The 27,304-nt window shown below is 48.6% G+C and overlaps 2 protein-coding genes across 4 annotated transcripts in view; one reads left to right on the top strand and one right to left on the bottom strand.

Annotated features, from left to right (window-relative positions):
* Window positions 1–27,304, top strand: part of RTCB (RNA 2',3'-cyclic phosphate and 5'-OH ligase) — a 300,226-nt gene that overhangs the window by 196,322 nt on the left and 76,600 nt on the right. The gene's annotated exons all lie outside the window — the stretch shown is intronic.
* Window positions 6,898–25,249, bottom strand: FBXO7 (F-box protein 7). 3 transcript variants are annotated; one of them, XM_069082017.1, is made up of 9 exons: window positions 24,980–25,249; window positions 22,289–22,589; window positions 18,955–19,182; window positions 17,366–17,507; window positions 15,279–15,362; window positions 12,168–12,266; window positions 10,353–10,529; window positions 8,279–8,316; window positions 6,898–7,662 (listed from the first exon to the last, which is right to left on the bottom strand). In XM_069082017.1, exons 1-9 carry the CDS (start codon window positions 25,099–25,101, stop codon window positions 7,276–7,278), a joined length of 1,578 nt encoding a protein of 525 aa, XP_068938118.1. In that variant the 5' UTR covers window positions 25,102–25,249; the 3' UTR covers window positions 6,898–7,275. The 3 variants fall into 3 exon arrangements, with proteins under 3 accessions (XP_068938118.1, XP_068938119.1, XP_068938120.1); XM_069082018.1 differs by having other exon boundaries at window positions 12,168–12,263; window positions 24,980–25,248; XM_069082019.1 differs by lacking the exon at window positions 24,980–25,249 and adding an exon at window positions 24,730–24,776.

Genomic DNA, 27,304 nt, shown 5'->3' with positions numbered 1-27,304 from the left:
AACAATGGAGATGGGACCTTTTGCCTTTCACCCCCCCCCTCATTCACACCTCCATCCGCCAACCACCCGCATTTCCCCAAAGTCGGACGACTGGGGTGGGAAGTTGTCAACCAGCCTTGTCCCCCCGGATATGTGGGGCTCGGGGGAGGGGGGGGGGGGGGGGGGGGGGAAGAAGTGTGGAAGAAGGATGGAGTAACTAGAAAAATGAGATTTTAAATCTACCCACGAATGCAAATGATCCATCCTCTCCCATTGGAACAGGCTGTACCATATCTGCTGTACCCATGCTTTTCCAAACTAGGTTCTTTCCCCAAGTAGAACTTGCCATTCTCACAGTAAAGAGAGGAAGGTGAATTTTACTATGACAAAAATGAGGTTCTCTGGGAAGGGAAGTGCTACTGGGTGTTAGGTTAAGGGGATCGAAGGATTCCATTACCACCACACACTAAAGGATGTCTGGGTTCAGAAACCACCACCACCCACTGCAATCAAATGGAAGGTTGTTGTCTCTGGTAATATATAAGAATTGATACCTGATATCTTCCATCTGTCTCTCTTGGGGTAGGTAACATTACAAATAAAAGACTTTTCTGTCCCTTGGAGAGTTCACACTGCCTGATCAATGTGAAGCCCAGGTGGGCAGCACCAGTGGTCTGCACTCATTCATTCTGGCCAATTTGGACAGAGAAAATACAGGATGTTTCCAGGCAGCTTGAGACGCTGCATAGTACAGAACACAGTACTCGGGCAGTCACACCGTTACAAAATTTCACACTAGCTCAGATGACCCAAAACAGAAAGTAGTGATCCTGAAGAATGTTGGATAAGCCAAGATTAGCTCTGGGTAAATAAGAACTCACTTAGGAAGCTTCCTGCAGGCATCATAAAACCCTCCTGTGGCTCTTAAAAGCCACACAATAACTATCTACAGACCATACCCTGGCCCATCACTAATGCAGGTTGGCTCTCCCTATGGGCATATCCCTGTGCATGCTGCCATTAACTTCTTTGTAATGACCTCAGAAATGGGAATCATTTTTCCCTCGAGAATTCCTAAACCCACTTTGAAAACTGGATTTTTCAAAGGGAAGTTCACTGGCATTTTAACATTTATATATGTGTGTGTGTATGCATGTATATACGCATATATGTATATGAAAATATACATAAATATGTATGTATATGTATATATTTATATGTAAATATAGATATGTATATAGATGTAAATGTAGATAAATATATATAACTTCTCACCATTTCCCCCCTTTCTTTAAGCTAATTTTAATCAGTATCACTTTGAAAACAGAAGGACTGTATATCTGGATGATAGTCTCTACCTTCAGGTTCTGTTGGTGGGTTTTGTGTGTGCACACATGTGCACACGTGTGCGTGTGTTTTTGTCTGTGTGTTTTCCTTTTAAGAGCACAACCTAAAGCTTACGTTCACTGTGGCAAGGTTTCATGTTTAACAAGAAATTCAGAGGCTGACTCAGTACTGAAACCCACGTGAGCTGGAAAGAGAAGGAATAATTGTCATAGGCCTTCCCCTGTAGTTGGAAAAATGTTTTTTTCCCTTCAAAACCCAAGGCTATCTTTGGACCAATATGACACCATGCTGACTCAATATAATAAGGTATAAAGCTCATTTGCTAGGTCATTTATCTTCAGGGATTCCACCAGTTTAAGAAATCCCTGTGTTACCTTCCTTGTTAAAATGCTCCCTAACTGAACCCTGAAGGAAGCAGAAATGCTAATGGAGATATTTTACTTTTCAAGAAAACAGCCTAATAGATACCAGAATGCTGAATGGCACTGCCCCTTCACAAGGCCTAACCCAAACCTCTTGAAATATTGTGTGACACCACCAATCTAATATCACATGAAGGTTAAAAAGATGCAATAGGTATTGGGGCGGTGTAATGGGAATGCAAATTTGGAAGATCTTCCCTGCCCCTAGGCTAAAGTGCACCAGAAGCCTGGGGTGGGAGGCTTGTTTTTCAGTAGATACTTTTTGATTGGCCAGTGGGTCAATAAGGTTGTTACATTCTCTGAGCCAGGAGAAGGCTATATAAGCCCTGATGTGAGGCTTTGTTTTGGGACTCACTTTGAGAAGTGTTCTGTGATTTGATCTGAATTCTGGGAAGCCGTTGTTGAGAGTCCCCCAGCTTTGAAAAACCCAGATGCTGATTTGTTATGGATGTAATGGTTGGACAGTTTGGAAATCTGTCTACTTGATCTGTTTCTGTCTTGATAATTCTGCCTGTATACTTTGAGGTTCGGGGTGCTGACCTTTTTCCCCTGAACAAGGTAAACGATATATGTCTGACTCATTAAAGTAAGCTTGTTAACCCATTTTGAGTTGCTTTCCTTTATCAAAGCAGATCCAAGAACCTGTGGTGGCGGCAAACCCTGAGGACGCTTGGGGTGCTTGACGCTACAGGCGGCCAGGTAGCACAGCGAGTAAGAGCACCAGCTCCAGTGTTGAGAAGACCTGGAGATCGAATCCCAGGCTCAGACACTTAGCACCCACCCAGAAACACCTGGCCGTGTAACCTTGAGCAAGTTACTTAACCCCGATTGCTTAGGGGTGGCCAGGTGGCTCAGCGAGTAAGAGCACCGGCTCCAGTGTTGGGATTGACCTGGATCAAATCTGGGCTCAGATACTCAGCACCACACCCAGAAATAATAACTGGCCGTGTAACCTTGAGCAAGTTACTTAACCCCAATTGCTTTAAAAAAAAAAAAAGATGCAATAGGAAAATCTGACATCTGGATTCTTCTTTCTCCTTCATACCTTTCCCAGGAGCTGGTTTTCCAGAGAAATAAAGTTCTATAACACTTCAAATCAAAGGAGCATTTTTTGTTCACTGAGGGTCCTAAGGTGGTTCCAACAGGCAAATTAGGATAGTTATTTTATAACCCATCTGCCAACTGCCTTATCAGTGAACCAAATTAAATGACAGAGCATTAGGAAGAAAAGAGATGTCCTATAAGCTTCAATAATGGAGTGAAACCACCAAGGAAAAGTACTGAAGTGAGATGGAGGGAGGCACTAAGGACAAAGAAAATCAATGCCAGATTTTCTGTTTCAAACAGAGCAATTCTAAACTGGAAAAACAAGTGGGGAAAGTGAAAAGCAGACCATGGTGGCCATACTCCATTGGAAGCAGGCCACAGGAGTAGGCACCAGCTGGCACCTAGGACTGGTTTTAGCGGCTCAGACAAGGCTGCTGGCCACTGACAGGTGGGAAGCATTTCACCAGAAACATAACCTGAGTCAGGTAGGCGTTCCAGTAAGCAGACAAGCCTTGTCTGCCAAGGTCCATGGCAAGATCCAAAGGTCCCATATCTATTGGAATTCCTGCTGGCCAAACCCTGCAGATTTTGAGATAAGGCTAATCCTGCTTGAACCACAAGGCAGACAGCATCCCTAAAATCTTGCTTGAGAAAAATCCCATTGCCAAGAGTGTAATCTCCCTAAAGGGAATTTGATGCTCTCCTTTCCTCTAGTCTAGGAAGCAGTTTGAATTTATTGGGGGTGGGGGGAGAACCAGCTTCTGGTTTCCAGTGATTTGAGGCACAGGGAAATGGGAGGACTGAAGAAAGAATCATTTAAAAACTCAATCCTAAAAAAAATAATAAAAATTAAAACTCAATCCCAGCTTAGCTGTGCGACTGGTCATTTACCTCAGTGAGAAAGGAGGGACTTCTACTTGGGGACAAACAATTGCCATTGGTTTACGTAGGGCCAGACCTCCAAGGTATTTTCATGTCTCAGGCTTTCCTTCTGAGTTTTCCAGAGGGAGCTTGGGTTCAGGCTAATAAGTTTTGTACATGGCTGATATAACCAACAAAGGAGCCACTGCTGGCATTAAATGTTCTGGTGTTCTCTAATATTCAGATTCTGACGAATACAAGGGCAGCCTTTTGGATATGGGTGAGTAGTCTGGGAAAAAACCCAGGCTGATCAGTGCACTGACAAGAGGCACAATGCATAAAGGGCACAAAGGACCCCCTGTGCCCTCCCAGGGCAGAACCAGAGGAGCGTGTGGACATACACAGGTCTTCTTTTCAGTCAAGTCTGCACTGCAAGTGGGGGAAGGGTCCAGGGGAAGCACCCAAAGTGTCAGAGGAACCAGCTGGGAAGAATGTTTCAGCCAGGTCCTCGCCTTGACCCCAGCAGCTCACCTCCACACTCAAAGGGCAGCAGTTTTCCTAAGAGTGCAGCTACTCTCCTTCCATCTAGGAAAGGCCAGGCCACCCTGTGTAGGGTCTATGGCCACCTGCTAAACTTTTTCTTTAAGCTGACTTATTTTTAGAACTAGCTGATATACTCTGCTGCATTGGTTTTCTCAGTGAGTAGGCAGATACCAGGGGTACAAGGGAATATTCCCTTCTCCTCAGTCTGATTTTCTGATTTTAAGCATTTTAATCTGGAATGGAACACACACTTAAGTCCTATGTTGGAGAAAATTTCCCAGTAGCAAAAAAATATTCACAACTGGGAAAACAAAAGATAACTGTGGAAGCTTGGCAGGCGAGCCTCTGGTCTATGGGGGCTGTATCTGCCTGGCAGTTGGGTGAGCAAGTCAGATTCCAAACTTCCTCCCCAAATCTTATGGAACCCCAGAGTGCCTAACTCAAACCGACCTCCTGCCGCAGTTTGTAAAACAAGATGTGGGCATACCCTGGCCAAGTTTTCGGAGCTGCTCCTCTTCTTACTAGGCCTATATGGCACACCACCATCACCACAGCCAACTTCCCAAGATTCATTCAGCGCTAGAAAGCTAAGGGCTATCTCAGGACCCGGGGTCTGGCAAAGGCAAAGTGGCAGGAGAAAAAAAGAAATGTGCTTGTACTGCATTCACATTGGCTCTAGGAGCCGGGAAAGTCCTCGAGGGTCATCAACATCCGGTCCCACCCTCTACAATGTGGACTCGGGCACATGCATCAGCATGCCCACAAGTCAATCCCTTTCGGACTCCCTGAGGTTCACTTACAGGAATTGTAAACTGAACTTCAATTTCAATTGGAATGAAAATTAGAGGGACTAAAGCAAAGATCCCTTAGGGTCACGTATCTAAGGCTTTGTGTCACAGTCTGGGTGCCATCTCTGAGGAAGGACATCGACAAACCAAAGCAGGCAAAGAGAAGACCAAGACAGTGTGAGGCCTGGAGCCCAGCTGAGGGAATGAAGAGTGTGTAGCCAGAAGAGGACCCTGAGGGACACGGCAGCTGGCCTTGATAACCATTCCAAGGCCTGGTGTGTGGGAGGCTTACACTGGTCCTGCAGAGTCCCAGAAGAGAAGAACGAGAACAGTGGGCAGAAATCAGAGACATGTTTCCAGGTAATGAGCGATGGGCTGCCTTGGGGAGTAGCGGGTTCTTAATCACTGGAGACCTTAAGCTGAGGGTGGATATCCACTAGTCAAGGACAGGAGGCCTGCTGCACAGGTCACCCTGGACAGAACGGCCTCAGAGAGCCCACGATCCTGCACAGGTGTGCTCTGTGGGGCTGCTAACCATCCATACCTGACTCGTCTTCCCTGCATCACTGTCCATCATAGGGGCATTGGACTCGCAACCATGGAAACACTATCAGTGAGGAATTATTGATGTTTGCTGCACCCTGGCAGTTCAATGAACTCTGCATTCTGACCCACGTGAAAGAACACAGCAAAGGGCACATAACCATGGACTCAGCAGCCCCTGGACACGTGTGTCGGTGAGTGGCCAGAGACACGTGGCTGTAACTGACGGACGCCAACGCCTACTGTACTAGGATCATCCCTTTTAGACACGGGACCTTGGTTGCTTGTGAGTGTTGCACTGTTATTTTCTTCAAGAAGGGCCAATACAGTTTGAGAAAAAAAGTGTTGCTAAATAAAATACAGGGGTGAACATTTGTTTACCTTTCTAACTTCCATTAAAACTTCAGGACTAGGAGTGGCTAGGTGGTGCAGTGAATAGAGCACCGGCCCTGGAGTCAGAAAAACCTGAGTTCAAATCGGGCCTCAGACACTTAACATTTAGTAGCTGTGTGACCTTGGGCAAGTCACTTAACCCCAAACACCCTCCTTCTCCCCTCCAAAAAGCCGGGGGGGGGGGGGGGGGGGGGGGGGGGAAGTGTGTTGGTAAATGAAATGCAGGTGTGAACACTTCTTTACCTCTCTACTTCCATTAAAACTTCAGGGGTGAGCCTCAAAGCCAGAACCCAATTGAGCTAAACTGCATTAAATGCATGCTTGTTTAATCAAATCACAGTGGGAATATATGTGATATACAGTGCCCATTACTTAAGCTACTGTTTTGACATGGCCCATGGAAAAATACTGTTGATCTAAGTTTATTTACAGTCATTTTTAAAAGGTCTCAATTTATAGCAAAAAGAGAATGGTATCCCCTTACATTGAGGATCCTAACTGTTCCCTTAACACTCTCCCAAGCCACTGCCGTATATGCAAAAGGAACAAAAGGAAGGAGGAAGCCATGTCTGCTACAGACCCCAGCAGTCTTTCTCTCCTCATGCTGATTCAGATTTTCAAAGCTGGTCCCGCTGTAGCATGTTTCTACACAGTTGTGTGTATGGTCTGTTTGTGTTAGGTCTTTGTTGTAAGGAAAAGAAAAATCTTGAATATGTGTGTATTTATGGTCTTCAAACCACAACTGCTTTTCATGTAATAATTTTTTTTTAAAGCAGCAAATCACCAACTAGACATCAAGGTGTTCAAAGACAGACACTAAATTGGTTTTCAGGAACAGATCATTCATCACCCACTGATCACATGCGCCCCCTAACTGAGAAGGCCCCCAGGGGTAAGATCCCTGTGCCTCGCAGGAATACTCTAGAGTTTACCACCACGGAGAAGAGTTTCTGAGAGTTAACAAGGCCCCAGTCGGGTTGGGAAGGTCTCCTAAGTGTTTATTATAGATCTTTCTGTAAGAAAAGTCAGAGCAGACGTGTTACTTTGCATGTTAGGCCATCTGATGCAGCATGCTGTAACCTCGACACCCTTCTGAGACCGGGAAGAGAGACCAGGGAGCCCCCGCCACCTCCTCTTCTTGAGTCGCACCCCTTTCTCGGGGATGCCTTCAGCAACCTGGTAATCCAAGCGTATTCCCCAAAGGAAACTTGAAGCAGGCCTAGTCAGAGGGCCTGGGAGCGCACAACCATGAGCAAACATTAGGGATACTGAGCCCCAAGGAGATGACACTGTGGTTTGAAGGGAAAAATAAAACAGAACCTAAAGCAAGCTCGAACGGGCTTAAAATACCATCATATGAACGAGAGACGGATGTCAGTTGGCCGACCACGGCTGGGCCTGAAGGGAAACCGGTCACTGGGGCCTCCTCGCCCTGGCAGGACAGGATTGGGCCCAGGAAACGGGCCCATGGGATCAAAGTGGGGTCTGAACGGGGAGAACTGGCCAGGGGTTTCACCAGGGCCAGGGATGAGTGAATTGATCGGGTCCCCAACATAAGGAAGCATTGGTCTCTCATCAAATTCACCACCAATAATACCTGGGGGATACATGGGGTTGGGGGGGAAGGGGCTGGGGTAGAAGGGACTAGGGTGGAACGGCATGGGGTGGGGCGGAGGGGGCAGGAACATGGGGTGCCGCCATCTCAGGGCATCCTTCCTCTGTTTTTGCTTCCTGTAGAGCTGAAAAAAAACAGTGGAGCAGTGTAAGGTGGGGAGGTTGCTTTTCCTTTGACTAGATCTAGTTTTCAAGTTATAGATTCACCTACACCCAAGAGAAATCCCCTCCTCCCTCTTTCTTCTTGCACAAGTTAAAAGAGCCCTAAGTGTGGCTCCAAACAGTGTGATCAGAATTCACAACCACTTCTGAAGAGCTCAACTTCCTGAGGAGAGGAGCCCACAAGGCCTACAGTTAAGGCCTGCAGTCCAGAAGACGTCAGGCTCTTTGTGAAGGTAGAACATCCGTGCGTGCACACACACACATACAAACATGGGCACAAACACATGAACATATACACGTAGCACATACACACATATGTGCACATATTCCCACATACACACTCCACAATAACGTTCAAGTACCCCACACCCTAAAGATAACAATGAATGACCCGCCTGCACTGCGTTAGTTTGGGTGAGGCCTGCCAGGCACCCCAGAAACTGCCCCTCTTGGTAAGGGGCCCTTCCACTCAAACACCGTCATTTGTGATCACGCATCATAACACAACAGCACACTGGCTGACCGCCTGGCTAGCCCTTCTTCCCCACTATGGACAGCAGCCGCCAAAGAGGCACCTACCTCTTTCCAATCAGTGTCTCGAGGTCTGACAGCACAATCTACAAAGAGAGACACATTCCTAGGTTAATTCCCGCATAACCTCATCTGTCCAACATGATCAGGGGAGGGGGCATCTCACATAAGTAAATTTATGAAGAACGCGAGGATCCCCTCCTCGTTTTACACACCAAAGCCTACGTCCCATTTCCTTAAATGAAGCAGACTGAACCTACTTGGGCCCCATCTCAGGACTCTAGGTCCAGGGCCTCCTGAAGTGGGCAGGCTGCGTGTGGTCCCACAGCCCTGCCCCAGATCACTTCTCTGTGACTCCCCCCTCCTCAGTCAGCTCTCCTCAGCTCTGGGGCTCGCTGACCACCCCAACTGAACTCAGCCTTGTGCTCTGCAGAGAAGCGGCTCTCGGCACTGTCCTGGCTTGGGGATGGAGAAGGCCTGTAGGCCTCAGGACCTTCTCAAAGAGGCTCTGGGGCAACATCACGGGAAAGGTTCCACTCAGCTTCCTGCCTGGAGCAGAGCTCCTGTTTCCTTGTTCCTCAGGCTAAAATGGCCACAGTGTCCTGCAGAGCCTGAGGGGGCAGGGCCTCTGCCCCGGGGAGCACCCTGGAAGTCATTCTCCCTCCCCAGGTTCTGCTAGTGGCTACTCAGAACCCTCAGAAGGCACTTGGTGCTGGGAGGGGCCTGAAGGGAAAGATTTCAAGAGAGTAACTGGCATGTCTGGGAACAACCAGGGCCAGAAGCCTGGAGCTGCCACCCAGCGCCACTTGATGGCCTCCCGCCATCTCTCCCCTTCCCCCATGCCTGAGGGGTCCCAATCTGTCACTTCAGCAGGGCCGGGAATTCCAAGCATGGGAATGCCATCCACTGATGCAAAATGACCACTCCTCCATAACTTAAGCACCCACAGTCACACCCAGGATGGGTCGAGGTTACAAAACCCCCAGCCTCAGGGGCCAACTCTGGCCCTCTAACCATCACCCTCCAATGCATCTCAATGCTTCTCATGCTCAAAAACCAATCCAGACTCATTTGCCCCAAGGCAAAGTTCAAAGTGGGCCCATAAATGTAGGACTCCCGGAGGCAGGCTGGGCACACCCCCTTTACTGCACCCCTCACCCCAGATTCAGGTTCCTGGTGGCCAACATGAAGACAGGGAGCCTGTGAGTGCAGCAAGGCCTAATGTGACCTAAGGGCCAGGCCCTGGGCCTAAGGACCCTCTCTGAGAACTCAGGGAACCCCCCCCCCCCCGGAAGGAGAGAACTCCCAGCCTGCCTTCTCCTTGGCCCCTTCCCCCTCTCTCCCTGCCCCTCCCTCAAGCACAGCAACACCGGCTTTAGAGTCCAAAGGGAGCAAGCCCATCTCCTCGGACCTCTTCCAGGCTACAGCTCAGCTATAAGGGTGCAGAGAGGGCAGGCTTCAGCCAAGGTCACAGAAAACAGTCTCTGACTCCACACACTGGGCTCTTTCACAATCCCCATTCCTTTGGGGCCAGAGAGGCTCAGCAAGATGGCAGGAGGAAAGCTGTCTGGGAAACTCATTCATACTAAGGTGTGAGTCTCCTAGCCCAGAGTGCAGGGAAGAGGAGGGAGAGCAGGACCGGGCAAAGTCCAGACAAGTCAGTGCTTTGAGCGGCTTCTGTCTTCCCCAGCTTCCCTGCATTTCCCAATGCTCCAGGCCTTCACGGGACGGCCTGCAGGGCAGGATCAGGGCCATCACTTCTAGCACAGATTATCTGCACAGTGGGGACTCCCTAGGCTGGAGAGCAGGTTTTATTCCTTCCCTCTTATGGAGCCTGGCTGCAATATTCATTTAAATAATGAGCCCAAAGTGTTAAGGGGAATCCAGGGATTCGGTGTAATGTGAGAGCTCTCGGGACATTTGCAAAGCAACACAAAGGCCAGACTCTTTCTGGTCTAATTCATGCTACTGGTTACAATCAATTAATTTTAAAACACTTAGAGGAAGACAACTAAAGGACACTATTAAAAACTCTTGGCAAATCCTACTTAATTAAGACTCCACATGGAGATGGGGAAAAGTAGGTCTCTTTCGTCATTAATTAGAATGCTCTGAAAATCACCTCGAAAATCCCGCAAGTACATAAACCTCCACAGAAGCTGGTCATTCGAAGCAATGAAAAGGTCACGACAAACCGCAGACAGAGACAGGACTGAACGGACGTCTAACAGCCGGAAAATCCGCAGTTTTAATTCCAACGGAAGGACGACTAGACCAAACACATCGGGCAAGTTCAAAGCTAGAACAGAGAAGAAAAATGAGTCACTGGTGCTGGGGCACTAAGATCTCCTGCTGACCCCCAGCCTGCCCTCCAGGAGCTGGGCACTTATGCCCACAGCAAACTCTGAATCCCCACACGCTGCTGGGGTCATCCGGCACACCCTCAAGATGCAAGGAAGGTAGAGGCCATCCCAACACTCCCAAGGAGCCAGAGAATTCCTCAGAAAGCTCTGAACAATGGGGCTGGACAAGCATTAGTCTGAAGATTAGCTGCACCGTTGTAGGCCTTCATTAATAGGGATGGTCTGGAACAGGCCCAGCTCCTGTGGAAATTTCAGTTCTTACAGGATTTTAGAGGTAATTTTCATAACATTCTTATTAATAACAGAGAACTCATCCCCCGTTAGAAGTCTTAACTAAGTTTTCAACACTGCACTTGGTTGTTTGCCTTAAAGCATTTTAATACTGGGTCGTGACCAATGAGAGGACTTGGCCTTTGAGCAGTGCTGCAGACCGAAGCCCACGGCTGGTGCTCCCTCCCATGAACCTCTGAGCCTTTCTAACACAAAGGGGGAAGGATGCAGAGGACTGAAACACCCATTACACTGGGCTCTGACGGGGATCATCAAGGTTGTTCCCTTACAGATTTCTCAGACCAATGCAAGGAAACCCTTGTCTGTTGTAAACTCTTAAGAAATTATCCAGTTTTGCTTTGTTTTTTGTTCTACTGATATTTGAACATGTTATGTATATGTGTATTTTTTTTTTAACAGGCCATTGTTTACAACTTGGAGAGCTTGTAATTCAAAACTGCTGATATAATGAAACAAATCAACAAAAGCAAACAGAGTGCTGAAACTCTTTACACACTCACGTACACGTGAATGTGTGAAAAAAGGTGTTCTATGTCAAAGCCAACAGTGGAGAGGCAGGGAGGCAGAAGGCCGGGCCCCAGTGCTGCCGCCAACACACCCAAAACTGCACGTCCATGGGGAAATGACTGACCCTCTCTCTCTGGGCCACAAGCCCCTCTCAAATTTGAGGAGTCACTGATCCCACACTAAGAGTCTCCAATACTGAAGATAACATAATTCCAGGGCCCCAGAATAAAAATAAAAGGAAAAAGAAACACCCAAGGTTAATTTTCTACCCTTCAAGGCCCAGTTGAAATGTTATCTCCTCCAGGAATCCTTCCCTGGTCCCCATCCCAATGTATTCCGCCGACACCACACCTAGCTGTCTGCACAATGTCTCCCATCAGACGGGGGCCCTGGAGAGCAGGGCCAGCTTCTCACCTTTCTCTATCTGGCACAGGACAGATGCTTGAAAAACATGATCTGACCTGAGTGCAATAAAGACACTGCCCACGTAGCCTAGAATGGAGGGGAGCCACTCTTTGGTCTCCACTAGCACCTCACTCACAGCTTGGCACAGTCGCCTCTAAGCACCCAGACCTACAAAGCCCAGGGAAATCATTTCCTCCAACCCCCTGCGGGGGAAGACGAGGAGACTGAGGCCAGGGAAGGCCAATGACTTGCCCAAGGTGACCCAGATCAACAGCAGAGGCTGGATTCATGCCCATGGCAGCCCAGCCCCGGCCTTGTGTATGAATGAATGTCATCAGCGGAGGGCCCCAGCATCATTTGTCACGGCTCACCTTGTCGGGCAAAAGCCAGAAGAGGATAGACCAGCTGGTCTTTAAAAAGGCGGGAAAGCTTCTGGAGGTCTTTGTATTTGCTGGCCACGTTGTCATCTGCTGAGACAAAAGATGGAAGAGTGTAGGGCCAAGCAGCCCAACCAACACACTCTGAAAAGCAGACAGTTGATTCAATGGTCTGAAAAGCTGGCTCTTTTTTACAAACCAAATTTCTCATTAAAACCAGTATCTGGAGTAACACATGTTCCCGGGAGCCCAGAGAGCAGAACCAACCCTCTGTGACTGGCAGGACGCAGCATCCAGGTCTGAAAAGGTAAGACCGCCCGCCGCTGCCTAAGCCCCATGGCGGCAGCAGCGGCAGCAAGCAGCAATTCACCCACTGCAGAGTGCCAAGCAAGATTCCTTGTAGGCGCATCACGGGTAAGAATCTGGCATTACCAAAAACATTAATGACATTTAAATCCAATGCACAAGTGCAATATAAAAAATCTAGGGGTTGTGGCCTCTCCAAGGGTGAATTCACGATTTTCCAACATAGCCTGTGGAGGAAAACATAGTCTCACACTTCAAGATGTATCTGGAGATTTCAAATTGGCAATAAATAATGGCACCATTAACATGAAGGACTATGTCAATTAAAGACTTATGAGACTGCCATCAATCATTAATGAGTTTGCAGTGCAATAAAAGTCCATTATAAAAAAATCTGTTGACAAAAAAAAAATAGCCTATAGACAGGTTTTTTTAAAAAATCACTTTTCAGAATTAAATGGTCTTCAGTTGAAAGAGATAAGTTAATGTCCCATTATTCACCTTCCCTCTGTTCCCTTAATTCCTTAGTCTCTATTTAACAGTAGTCAAATAAAGCAATTGGTTGGGATTTGCATTCTGGTGAAGGTCCTACAACAGTTCGGTTCAGTCACAGTTTAGGCTTGAAATATATTGAAATGACTCATAAATGTTAGTCTAGAGGCACAGAGACATAGAATTCCCCCCAGGGAAAAGAAAATTTCATACTTAGATCTGCCAAGCCTCATATTTTTTGATACATACACCTGCAAAATATTGGAAGGGAAAATACTAGACTCCAAAATTCTCTCATAGAAGCCTTACCCACATCATGCACAACACCAATATTTCAGGGGATATATGACAGTCTCACAAGACTTTCACGTAAGACATTGCTGCTTTCTACATGGGCCTTGCCCCTCAATTTATCCTAAGCCAATACTCACAGAAATGTCCTGATCCAGATCCAACCAACTTCAAGCATATTTGTGGCTTTATAAACTCAGCCCCATCGTTAACATTCCATAAGAAAGACTGTAATTAGCTTAGATGTTTAATGGTCCACCCAGCCCCAAAGTGTCTCCAAAAGCAGCCCCACAGGACACTTTCTAGAAGGTCATGAGTAATGTTGCCCTGTAAAATACCAACCTCCATGGGAGGGTCAGACACCACACCCATCCAGTGCCTACAGCAGGCAATGGCCTGGCCTCCAGCAGAGCAGGGTTAATGCCTAGTGAGCCTCAGCTTAGTTCACACTCGTGCCCTCCTCAGCAGGAGCACTAGGCAGGCTTTGCCAAGCGTACCAATGCAAACGCTGGCAAAACTGGTGTCCTTGGCATATGGACATTGTTCATATGGACACAAGAACCACAGAGGATGTTTTCTTTCAATATTTCCTCTTTGGCTTCTTAAAATGGTAAAGTCATACGTTGTTCTTTTCAGGGAATATAAGTCTCACACTATACACTTATCCCTTTTACACTGTGGGGGTTAGGGGCACAGCACCCCCACAATCTGGGAAATCCACATAAAATCTTTTGGCTCTCCCTTTGAAGTCTGCATTTTTCTTTTTCTTTTATGGAGTATTTACAGTGCCTTACCTTAAGGTTTGGGTTGATATTATATTTTACATATATTTTATGCATTTTTAAGTTTCTAAACTTTTCTGCGTCATCTGCTGGCCTTTGCATGTCATCTGCAGCTTCTGCTAAACTCCCCAAAAAATCCCTAGACTGACTCAAGTTACATCAAAACTGTGATGGGAAAGTTGCGACATGGAAGGGATAACTGTATACCCAGCTACTATTCAACAAACTCCAGTGACAGCCTGCTGCCTTTAGAAGCAACATGAACCCTTCTGCTGGCATTAGAAACTCTTCCCAGCCTGAGCCTTCTGAATCTCTGTAGGTTTCTCAGGCAGTCTTCCCATCCACACTGGCTACTCCCACTGTACTGGCCTGTGGGCGCCCCTCCCCCACCCCCACTCCTGTCCCCCCAGCATCCAAACCCTCAGCATCACCTGTAGGCTTCAAAATTTGGCTCAAGGGCCACCCTCTGCCAGAAGTTTTTCCTGGTCCTCCCAACCACTCAAGCCTTCCCCTCTACAGTTACCAAGCACTGACTTTGTATGGATCTTGTATAGGCCTACACATGAATGTGCTGTCTCCCCTGAGGGAACATAAGCTCCCTGAGAGCAGGGCTGTTTCACTTTTGTCTTTGGCTCCATAGTGCCTGGCAAATAAATGACACTTGATAAATGGTTGTTTTACCAAATATTCTAAAAAAATGAGTCCAAAAAGATGACACTGCTTCTTCTCAGAAATGATTAAGCCCTAACCATACCCCAATGAGCAGAATTATTATCATTTTATAGCAATGGTCTAAAAATTAGATAAAAAATTAGATAATTAGATGTCCCCCCTTAGGGACAGGGAAATAATATTTTCAGGGGGAATGTGTGAAAAGTTGTATTCACAGAAACCAAATGAAACATATCTTTTTAAAACAGAAAAAAAAAATGTTGTGACCACAGATAAAGATTTCTTTATCCCTCCTGCACTTCATCAAGGCCATTTGGGGTGAGAAGGGGGTAAACAAGGACAAGAGGTGGAAGTGGGGATCCCATCACCAAAACCTTTTCATGCTTTTAGAAATCCAACAGTATTTTTCTTCGACCTTTTTCTAAATCTAAATTTATTTTTTCACTAGTTTAGAAACATTTTCCCCCCAAACACCATGTATAGTCACTTTCTAGGCTAATCCCAACTGCACAAGGCTACATCCCAAGGTCTTTAGTTTTCAAATGACATAAAGCTAAATTACCTTGTTCATGGGGGCAAATAAAAGACTCTGGCAAGAGCTGTAATCTTTTCACGCTCCTAATTTCATTGTTGATTTTCAATGTAGCTGCAAAATGTTAAAAGAAAAGTGAGATTATACCAGGCTCATGTCTGCTTTCTTTTCTGGTGAAGGCTTTCGTTTCTTTGTCTACACTATACTCTTCGTGAAGGACACAAATTATACACAAGGAATTGTTGTAAACCATTAACCAGTTCCTTAACCAATGAGCTACCTAGTTTAAATCTGCCTCCTCAAGAAGCAAAGTCCCTGTAAAACACCAAGATAAAATACAGTAAGAGTCTTTATATGTATGCCTAGGAAGCATTGCCAACAGCAGCTTGTTAGCAATTGAAACAAATGCAGCAAGGCTAACAGGCTAACGGGAGGGAGGCAGCAAAGCACAAAGAAGTCATTATTTCTAACAAGGTCACTAATAACTCGGTTTGTTTTTGACTTAACCTCTGGCAGTGAGTCCCAGAGCCTGCTCCCCAGCCCAGGGCCCCAGGCCATCAGGAGCCCTGCCCCTGCCCCAGGCCCCCTTCTAGTCACATACACAAAGGGACATTTCTTCACCTCCCTGAAAGGCCCAGTGATGTGCTCCTTCACACTGAGCATACATAACTGCTTTTCAGAATTCAGAATCAGGCCCGAAATGTCTGCCTCCCGAGAAAGTCTGTGAGGGACTGATAAGCAGCAAAGGACAACAGCCCAAGCTGTGGATGCCCAAACGTCATCCACATCAAGCCAGTTTCTGCCTTACAAACAGCAAATGGCGTCCAAGGGGTTGAAGAACCTCTTCCATGACACCAAGTCAAAAACGGCAGCCCGAGCCTGAGCCCAGAGGCCTCCAGCCTTCCCCATGGGCAGGTCCCAGGAGGCCTCTCAAAAGCAGGACAAGCAGGAGCCCAGACCAAGCAGCCAGGCTGCCAGAATGCTTATGCTTCAGAGCTGCAAGGGGCCACCCAAGCAATCAGAGCCAAAGTTCAGACTACTGCATGTGACTAACTCAAGATACCTAGAATTACCTATTAAGGGACCCAGCCCCTTCCTAAGGCTAAGAAGGAGTTAAGGGTATGTCGTTAGAATCTAAGAATTCTGAGTCAGGTCTAGGCTGGACTAGATGACCTCTGAGATCCCCCTCGACTCTGAGAATCAGATACCCAAAATCATTGGGCTGAAGATACTCTTGTTCAAAGTACAGCCATTCCAATTCTGGCTTACAAATTGGGCAGCAAAATCTTGAATCTCCAAAGTACTGAAAACCAAAGCTAGAGAAAGCTCTCAAAAGGACCAGTGGTTCTCTAGGTATTGTCCACAGTTTACTAGCAGCTGGTGAAGGGCCTCAGGGAGTTGCTGGACCATACCATGAAATGCCAAGGTGGTATTTCCTAGGTGCACCAAGGAAAAAATCCTAGCCATAAAGAATTCATTTATTCTGAGTGACTTTCCTGCAAAAGCACTGTCCCAACTGCTTCTCCCAGGCATAAGACCCTTGTCCTAGTGACACACCTACTACTAAACTGAGTAACAAGTCAATGGTCAGGATTTCCCGATGAAGGGGAGGTAAGGAGCCTCTCTCCTTCTCCATGTCCACCACCCCTCACTGCCTGCGAAGCTGTCCCCTGAGATATTTCAAGGCATCGAGTTCCTTTCCCCTACAGGAGGGGAAAGAAGCCTGTCTCTATCCACATTAAGCAAGGTAAGTCATCCCAGAGAAGAGGGGCTCCAGGCTGGCACCCTGCTGTCCCAAGACACCTGTCAGGCAGAGTCTAGGCCATCATCCTTAAGGACTCCCATAGGGCGCCATGATCCCCAATCAGTCTGCTACCCTCCCCACTGAGCCACAGAAAAAAGGAAGTGATAATAATAATGGTAAGAATGACTTACATTTGTGGAATGTTCTACAGTCACAAAGCACTCTGCATTTTGCAGATGAGGAAACCGAGGCCAAGGAGGACTAAGAGACTGAATGGAGCAGATGTGTCAGAGCCCTGGCCTAACAACAGAAATGGCCTATTTGGGTCTTATGGGGGAGCAGGTTAAAAAGCCGAGCTCGGCTGCCAGATTACCGTTGATGACGACAAGGCTGCCCAGAGGAACGCACGTGAGCGCAGCGGTGCCATCTTCACAGAGAGGATGTGTGTACTGCAACTTGTAGACGCCTCCCGCGCGCCACTTCTCAGGCATGGACACGGCTTTTGCTTCAGTCCCCTGGGTGCAAAAGAAAGGGATCACATCCAAAGAAGGGGGTGTTACCCAAAGCCAATGAACATCTCAAGAAGCTCAGAGCGTCTCTAGAAATCACCGTGGCCCCTACCTCCTCCCATCCCAAATTAGGCCATCTGTGCGTAAAAACTGAGGGGGAAGAAATCAAAGATTTTACATAAAATGTGCTTCAAACGCTCATGAATCAATACAACAAAATCTCCTGCTACATTCCAGACGTACTTGGTTGTCTTGTTACTGGAGAGAGAAACAGCGCAAGAAACACAAGATTCTGAAACGGGGCGGGGAGAACAGTGTGAAATAAATGTCAAACATGACAGAAAACACCAAGTGCGGGTCTTTAATTTACACTCTGACGTTTTTAAACAACTACACTCAGTGCTACAGGCCCATGAGCCAGAAGGACCTGCGACCCAGAGCTGGCGACAGGCCTCCCCCGGACACTCCTCCTGGGTGGCAGGCAGGTCTGACCACGGCTCCCACGTCTTGCGCGAGGTGCAGCGTGGCTCCCCCCACTCTTCACACCGCCGAGGCCCCTCTTGTCCTCCGCTCACTACCACCCATGCAGAATCAAGCAGAGCAAAAGGATACAGCCATGCATGAGGGAGAGACGAGAAAGACACAGCCAAGAAAAAAGGAAAAGGAAGTACACGGGGGAAAGAAGACAAGATGATGCCTGGGTATCCAAAGCTCGAGCACAGACAGGAGGACGAAGTCACCCCGGCCACTCTCCGGTGCCGCTCCCGGCTCTACTAGTTAAAATGCCCCCCACGTCCTGGCGAGGAGGAAGATGATGGGAGCTCTGCTGAGTCTGCTCTACACTTAACAAGCTGGGGGGGCTTCCTGTCACTGTCTGCAGGGTCCTTTCTGAAAGAAGCTCCTCCCCAGCCTTCCAGCGGCCACCACTTTCTCAATTCCCTTGGTGAAGCTACATACACACACACACACACACACACACACACACACACACTCATGCAGGCATGCACGCACACACACACAAGCAGGCATGCACACACACAGGCAGGCATGTACACACATGCACATGCACACACACACAGGCACACACACACACGCATGCACACACAGCCCATCTGCAGTCCTTCTACCACATTCACCCTGAGCCTCCTAACCAAACCCCGTTCAGGGAGAAGGAAAAAGTCAGCCTGGGCAGCAACCACAATCCTTGGCTAACATTTCCACAATATACCAGCATCCTAATATGCTTGTTAGGAGACAGCCTGACTTCTCAGTTTATCATGTCAGAGACACGATAGAAAGATACATGACCTAATAAATCCTACCACTTTAAGGATGAGTCAAGCGAGGCCCAGAGAGGGGCAGTAATTTGCCTCAACCATGTCACACCATTAGCTCAGGGCCAGGGGCACAGCCAAGCCCAACCCCAGGTCCAGGGCTATCTTGCAGGACTTACCAAGGGGGTGTAGCCAGACTCCAGCATCAGAAGATGCACCAGAACAATCAAGGCATCGTTGGCATTTTTGCATTCAGCCGAGTGGTACAGCGTCTCCAGGGAATGTGGCACCTGCCCATCCACGGCTTCACTGCACAGCATTGGTTCCATGGGATAGGACCCAGCACCCTCTTCCATATCTGCATCCTCCTGAATTAATCCGGAATCAAAATCTAGACCAGATGCCAGCTGAAAGAGAAAAACCGTGAACCACTGTAAATGTGCCACACTTGGTTTCCAGCCCCGGTGCAGAGATCTGCAGGGGAAGATACTAACAGGGGCTTGTTCATCATAACCTGGAGACTAACACCAGCCAGCCCCCAGTCCTGGGCAGCTCTGAGAGTGCTTTCACATGCAGGAGCTAAAGGGACATAGCCAGTTCTTTGGCATGCTTCCTGTCCTAATAAACGCTTCCTAACCAACTGACCCCTCCCCTAAGTGCCACCCAGTGTTCCTGGTTCTACCATATGGCACCAAAGAGTACACGATGGCCCTTTCCCTGGCCCTCGGATCCAGGGAGCCCACCCCATGATTCCATCTCTCACCATCCTTAAAGACTCTCACATGACTCTTTCACCCTTCATGTTATCTTCCTGTATCTCTGCCTTTTCATAGCCAAACTCCTAGAAAAACGCATGACCTATTTCCTCTCCCATTCACATATCAATCTGGCTTCCATCCCCAGCACTGCCCTCTGTCCTCAGCCCATCCAAAAGATCAAGAGCTCAATCCCTGCAGTGAAGGAGCCAAGGTCTGGAGAAGTCATAGCATGCCAAGGATCACAGGGGCAACAGCGCAGGACTCTGAATGATAACCAGGAAGCATTCTTCACACCAAACCCCATGCTCATTTCCAATATTTTCACCCACTATTTGGAGGAAGATTTAGCTGGAATACTTCTCCAATTAGCAGAAGATACAACAGTGGATGGGACAGCTGACATGTTGTGTGATGGCAGAACTGGTATTGAACAATACCTTGATGGGCTGAGATGTTGAGCTAAAGCTACCAAGACAGAATTTAAGAGAAATGAATGTGACGCTGTGTATAACCACAGGCTGGGGATAGAAAAGGCCTCTGGATTTAGTGGATTCCAAGTTCAATTAGGAGCCAACTAATGGCAGACGTAGGTGGGCTGCCCTATGAGAAAAGCCCCTGAGAACAAGGGCAGGAAGGGGAAATCTTCCTGAGGGACCCTGAGCTGGGCCCAATTCTCGGCTTTGCATTTTAGAAGGGGCAGGCACACAAATGGGAGAAGGTGACCAGCAGCCCTGCTAAGAAACAGGCCGCGTGACTGTAGGAGGCCAGCTGGGGCACAACAGCAAAGCTGTCTTCTAATATGTGAGCAAACAGGACCAAGCCTTGAGGAGACCCCCTTTTACTGATGTTTCTTTGAACTGTCTAGTGTCTACAAAAAAGGGGGGAAAAGAGAAAGAAGGCTTGAGTGGCCCTTGATCAGGGACCCTTTGGGAGTTCCAAGTCCAAGGTCATAACACAGGCAGAACAGAGAGCTTAAGGCATTAGGGGAAGGCAAAAATGAGACAGGTCCTGTGCCCAACGAATTTACCTTTTCCTGGAGTGGAAATAGCCACAAAGTTCAGGAAATACGAGGATGGAGAAAGCAACCTGAGGTATCAGCAAAAGCCTCCTACAAGAAGGGGCCCTGCCCAGTCATGAAAGCAGCTGGAGTCTGAAGAGGAGAAGAGGGGGAGCATTGCAGGAGGCAGACCGCCAAGCTGGGGAGCGACGAGCAGACAACTTGGGCCAGACTGGAGAGGGTGTGAAAGAGAGAAATAAAATGAAGTCTGAAACGGGAGCCTGGAACCAGGCCAGAAAGCTATGAATCTCATCCTAAAGTCCACAAGGAGTGAATGGAGTTTTTTGAGAACACAGTGGTAACTATATGGAAGATGGGTTGTTTCCCTAGGCGAGTGAGGCAAAAACAGAGGAGGACCACCACAATGGCCTATGAAGCAGGGACATCATTCAGGAGGCGATTACAACAGTCCAGGACCACAGGTGATAAGGGCCCAAATCAGAACAATGGTCACGTAGATAAGAAGGGGGCAGAAGCCAAAGCCATATGGGAGGAGAATCAACCAGAGAAGGCAAATGGGGAAGGAGAGTGGCCAGGACGATTCTGAGGTTGCAAAGGTGCAGGAGTAGGGGGATGGTGGTACCTTCCACAGAAACAGGAGAGTGAGAAGAAAAGACAGATGGGAAAGGAGGAGGAATGGAGCCATTCAATCTGGAATGCAGGTGGGGCATCTGCGGGGAGCCGCCTGCAAGTAGCTAGTGACGCCCTGTCAGAGGGCTAGACGGACAGACCCCCCTGGGAGTGAACAAGACACCAGGAGCACAGACAGGCTCAGAACCAGCCTCAGGGAACATCTAAGGGTGAGAGTCTGGCCAGGAATGAGCAGCAAAAGGAAGAGCACATGGGATTCAAAGGCTGAGGACGACGCAGAGCAAAAGTGGCCAGAAACAGGGCCGAGAGTGAGGCCAGAAGAGGGAGAGCCAGACAAGGGAGGGGACCTAGAGGCTGCAGTGAGGGCAGAGGTGAGCAGAGGCGAGAAGAGAGACATGAGCAGCAACGGCCAAGCGCGGCACGCCTTGGAGGTGGCTAATGGAGAAGGAAGAAGGCTGGAGGAAGCTTTGGGGCTACAGGGTCAGAGGGGCTGCAGTCCCCAACTGTGAGGGCCGGCGCTGGCAGGGGGAGGGCCTGCAGCCAGCACAGAAAAGCAAGAGCTCTGAATCCTCCTCCCCCAGCCCCACGGGTCAGACAAAGCAAGAACGCAAACAGATATAAAGAATATGAGACAAGGTCCAAGACCAAGAGAAATCTGTGCACAAAAGGATTCCAGAGAACACAAAGGAAGGCGAAGGCAGAGAAGGAAAGGAACCAAGGATAAATAATAGTAACCAGGAGGTAGGACAGAAAACAGTGGTGCCATTCACAGAAATGGGAAAATGGAGACACTCAGAGCTAGGGCTTCAGTGAGGGGTCTGAGCTTGATGGGCACATGGCAAAGGTCAGACTCTTGAGGCAATAAAGGAAGATGACTGCCCTTAACAAGTGAAAATGGGAGGGGGGGGTGCAGAGGGCCGAGAGCTGATCCTGGGGGAAACACCAGCTCCAAGGTGACCCATGTGACTAGCCTGGAAGAATCTCCTTTCCAGGCCTGACCTTGAGGCCACCTGCCAGGAGTCACCCCGAGCAGCACTGAAGTAAAGAAGGGCTCTGGGCTTGACAGCTGGCTAGTGCCCTGCTCAGTATGTCGGTCCTAGGCCTTACCATGTCGTCCGCCCTCTGGACAGCAGGCTGGGCTGCCTGCGGCAGGGTCGGGTCCTCGGGCTCTCCTTCACCTAGATGGCTGGACTGACTCCGGTCGGGGACCAAAGAGGGCTGATCATGATTACTCTGGAAAGAAGCGTGTGCTGAATCTGAAGATGGGTCCACGGGAGAGTCTGCTGCGGCCTCCTCAAGAACCACACAGATCAAGTCCCCACAAACAATCCCATAGGAAGCCAAGGTCTTTTCATCGTCAGTGAGGGCATCCCTGCTGTTCAGTGTTACTGCAAACTGGATGTCAGAACTGCCAAATGAAATGGTAAGGACACAGTTAACACCACACGCTTTACTCATGCACTCAGAATCACAGCACATGCATGGTATGACCACAGAAGGCAAGCCACAGGGCTAGGAGCTGCCAAAGGCCTTACTGTCCCACTCAGGACTGCAGCGTCAGTCATCCCATGATCTGATCCTGCCATGAACAACTTTCAGAAGATTCATGCAATCAGTGAAATCATGATGCTAGAGAAGCCGGGGCCGGGGCCTCAACCCCTTCACAGACCAGCTTAGAACAACTGCATCTCTAACTTGGCCCAGGCATTATTTCACAGGTGTATGCCATTAATCATAAAGGAGGCTTAGTGAGGATGTGCAAATGCTGTGAATTCATCATCCCTATTAGACAAAGAGCTCCAAATATGGGCCTCGCTGACGGTGAACCAGGAAGAACACCTCTGGGCCCTCTCAGGGCCCAAAAGCAGGCTCTGCCAGGGACTAAGAATCTCAACTGCGGCTCCATCACAGAAGACAAGACCCTGTGAAGGTAACACCAACACTGTTGTAAAGAATCACTTTTAAAAATGATAAGACACCCCATTGAGCATAATTATGATGCCTTTTGGTAATGAGACAACCAACAGTTATGAGGGTTAACTGGGTACTGAAAAAGTAACTTGTCAGATTCTGTGGAAATAATTTTCCCTCTTCATAGAGCTTCACTCCCCAAAGTGCTTAAGAAAATTAGCTTTTGATCTTTCCTATTTAAATTCCTTTTATTTCAGCAGATTCAGGGGGCTAAATTGTATGGCCAGTGATACATACATTTTAGAATGGAATTAAATTGGCTAGAAATCACCCCTGGTTGTCAGAAAACAAGTGACTATGCTTCTATCTGCAAACTGCTTCTGTAAACAAAATGCAGAAAACCTGCCAGCTGCTCAAATAATGATGGTGACAACTTTGGCAGAAAAAGGAAAAACATCTCCAAAAGAAGCAACAGTTCAATGGATGTCTTTGGATGCATTGTCTCTTTTTGTTCATTGGAAGAGATCAATGGAGAACAGTATCATTAGTCAGTGATGTGCTGTTACATCAGGAAAGAACTCTTTGCCAGACACCCCCACCATTTAGAGGTAAAGCAAGGATCAGTTTTCAGTTCAACAAACATTTTTAAGGTACTTGCTGCCCCCAGAGAGCTTACATTTTACAAGAGCTACAACTCATACTTGGATAAATATAAATGCAAGATAATTTACAGGTGGGGAAAACCAGTAATTACTGGAGCAGGGACAAGTCAGAGAAGGATGGCTGCAGGTTTTTTTGTTGTTGAGGGTCTTTGGGGGGGATGATTAAAATTGTGTTTACTAAAAACAAGAATAGATATTTAAGCTAGAGAAGAGACTTAATGGCTAGAAAACCCTAATACATCCTAAAGGCTTTTGAGGGGAGATGGTCTTTGCACGGTTGGGGGAGGAGGTATTTAAGGGGTGTGGAATACAACCAAGTCATATTTTTTTTTTAAGATATGGACTGATTTTACTGCTTCTTTTTCTCTTCTTTTTGTTATAAGAGATGGCTCTCTGGGAAGGAATTGGGGACAGATAGAAGGGGAAATCTAGGCCGTTAAAAAAAAGAGATCAATAAAAACCTAAATTAAAAAAAAAAAAAGATGGAAATCTAGCCATTCCACAACACAACCAAAGGATCCTAACTCTGGAGCTGGAAGGGACTTCAGGGACTCTCACATCCTCATTTGGGGACCCAGAAAAGGGAAAATCACACAGGTAGTAAGAGGCAAAGCTGGGGAAAAACCCGAGCTCAGGGCGTGTGCATCCTTCCAACTGCACCCCCCTGCCCCAGTCCTTATCAGCAGGACCAGAGGCCCTGGCACTCCCTGGAAGGGACCTCGTTTGCCGCCCACATGTCAGAGGCTTTAAGAACAGAACGCACCAACTAGTTAGTTTCTTTTCCCTCGCTGGTTTGTTCCCCCATACCCAACGCCACGCAGTTACACACGCGGGCACCCCATTAAGCTGTGCATGAACGCCCTACACATACGCGCCTGGATGCCAGACACTCCAGTGCCGCCCACGCACACCGGGACGCCCACGCTCCCCGCACCCCCCCCCACGTGCCGACCAGATGCAAAGCTGCACATTCACACTGTGTGCATGAGGCCAGGGTGCAAATCCATGCACACGCTCTTAGGCCCCGGATGCCAAACTGCAGGCGCACACACCCGTCCCGGTCCCTCGGTGCCAGGTAAGCAGGCTCTCCTTCCCCGGTCCCCCCCCCCCCCCCCCCTCCCCCGCCACGACCCTCCCCACGCACGCGCCCCGCCAGCGGCCCCGCGCATGCGCCCCTTCGCCCCTCTCCGCGCCCCTCCCTCCCCGACTGTGGCGGCTCCGGCACCTGTAGCCCCAGGCGGGGAGCAGGGCCTGGCGCAGGTGCGCGCGCAGCTCCCCGAGCGTCGGTTCTGCGCCCGGCAGCTCCAGCGGTGCCGTCCGCTTCCGGACGCGGACCCGCAGCTTCATGGCGCCGGGGCCCCTTGTCGCTCCTCAGGCTGCCGCGGGGCCGGGACAGAGATAGGGACCGGGACGCCGCTGCCGCCGCCGCCTCCTCCTCCTTAGCCGCCTCGTCCGCTGCCCGCCTCGGTCCGGGGCACGGGAGCTCCGCCCCGCCCCCGCCCCCTCCCATGAGGGCGCCCCCTGCCGTCGGGCCGCCGACCCCGGGCGCCGGGGGGGAGTGGCGGGGCCGCACGGCCGCGGCCCCGAGAGCGCGCGCGCCAGCGCCCGAGCGACAGTTCTGGGCTGCGTGCGCGCCCCCGAGAGCGGGAGGGGGAGGAGCGCCACCCCCAGCCCCAGGGAGGACACTGCGCAGGCGCGAGTCTTCCACCGCTTGTCCTCCGGCTACAGTTACTGTGAGCCGGCCTTCCCTAGACATCCTGTATCCAAGCTCGAATCCCCTCCAGCATCGTCGACGTGTGGACGCACAACCTGGTCCTGAGGGCAACACCACCACTGACTTCGGAGTCAGAGGCAGGGACTGGCTTTGCCTTTTTGTGTGTCCCCAGGACTTAGCACAATGCCAGAGAGGACCCGCCCTGGAGTCAGGAGGACCTGAGCTCAAATCCGGCCTCAGACACTTGACAGTAGCTGTGTGACCTTGGGCAAGTCACGTAACCCCAATTGCCCTGCCTTCCCCCCTCCAAAAAAAAATAAATAATTGTTCATCGAATAGAGGATTCAGGTTCCAATCCCATCTCTGATGCCACCAAGGTAGCTCCGAAGAGCTGAATTCAAATCCAGCCTCACCCAGAACACATCGTTTACCTCTGTTCCTTCATTTTCTCTAAGTGCAAAAAAGGGAAGCTATCAGAACCTCCCCAGAGTTGTGAGGAACAATCGATACCATATTTGTAAGATGCTTTGCAAGCCTTAAAATGCTATGCAGATGCTAGCTGTGAATCCTTCTGTTTCCTTCTTTGTAAAATGAGGGCATGGAGTTAAATGTACTAAATTTAACAGTTACGTTTAAATGGTCCCATCCACTGCTAAATCTGTGACAACAAAGAGCCCATTTCCACTTTTGGACAGTTCTAATGGGGTGGGGGTTTCAGGAACGGACTCTTGGAAAAAGGTGGTGTTCAGGGGAGCCCTGCAAAATGGGGCGGGGCTGGGTTCGGGGTAGGTTATCATATTTAGCCTGGAGGAAAGACGACTTAGGGGGCATAGGACAACTGTCTTTAATCAATCAACAAAAATTTTGCCTTTTTTTATCTGAATTTATACACCAGAAAAAAAAGCATTTCCATACTCACAGCAGGACGACCCCCAGAACAATTCCATAGGAAACCATAAATCTACAATTCATATTGCCTGCCTTTTTCAGAGTATGCAGTGTCCCTGGAGTCTCCCTAATGTAGTTGGTCCAGCCCTTCTGAAGGAAAGCGATTTGGAACTAGGTCCCTAAAATACACATATCCTCTGACCCATTAGAACCACTACTAAGACTATATTTCAAAGAAAGAAGAAAAGGGTCCATGTGTACAGAAATGTTCATAGCAGTCTTTTACATGGTGGCAAAAACTAGAAATTAAGGGTATACCCATCAATAGGGAAATGGCTGAATAAATTCGGGTATATGAATGTAGTTGAATGTGCTAGTTGTGCTAGAAAAAAATGATGAAAATAAGGGTTTCGGAGAAACCTGTAAACACATCTTGGAAATGATGAAGAGTGAATTGAGTCGAATCAGTGGGACCATTTGTACAATAACAACTCGGTGGTCTTAACTTTGAAAGACTTAAGGACTCTGAACATGTCCAGGGGGCTCAGGATGAAGCATATTAACTATCTCCTGATAAAGGCATGATGGATTCAAAGTGCAGAGTGGAACACATTTGGGGATGTAGAAAATGTGGGGATTTGTTTTGTTTATACTTATTTACTATAAGGATTGTGTTTATTTGGAGGAAAGGCTGAAGGGGAAAAGGGGAGCTGGTGATAACGCTTCCCCCCAAAAGAAAGTCATCGTAGCGTTTTTTTAAGATTACAGAAGGAAGTTCAGAAAGAAACAAAGAAAAATAGGACATGGGGGCGGCTCAGCGCGTGAGAGCCCCGGCCCCAGAGTCGGGATGACCTGGGATCGAATCCCGGCTCAGACACTCAGCACCCACCCAGAAACACCTGGCCGTGTGACCTTGAGCAAGTCACTTAACCCCGATTGCTTAGGGGC

This window comes from Petaurus breviceps, unplaced genomic scaffold, assembly GCF_028583685.1.
Source record: "Petaurus breviceps papuanus isolate PSGF00001 unplaced genomic scaffold, PetGlider_PUasm1.0 156, whole genome shotgun sequence".
Classification (NCBI taxonomy): domain Eukaryota; kingdom Metazoa; phylum Chordata; class Mammalia; order Diprotodontia; family Petauridae; genus Petaurus; species Petaurus breviceps.
This window is presented reverse-complemented; position numbering and strand designations above follow the sequence as displayed.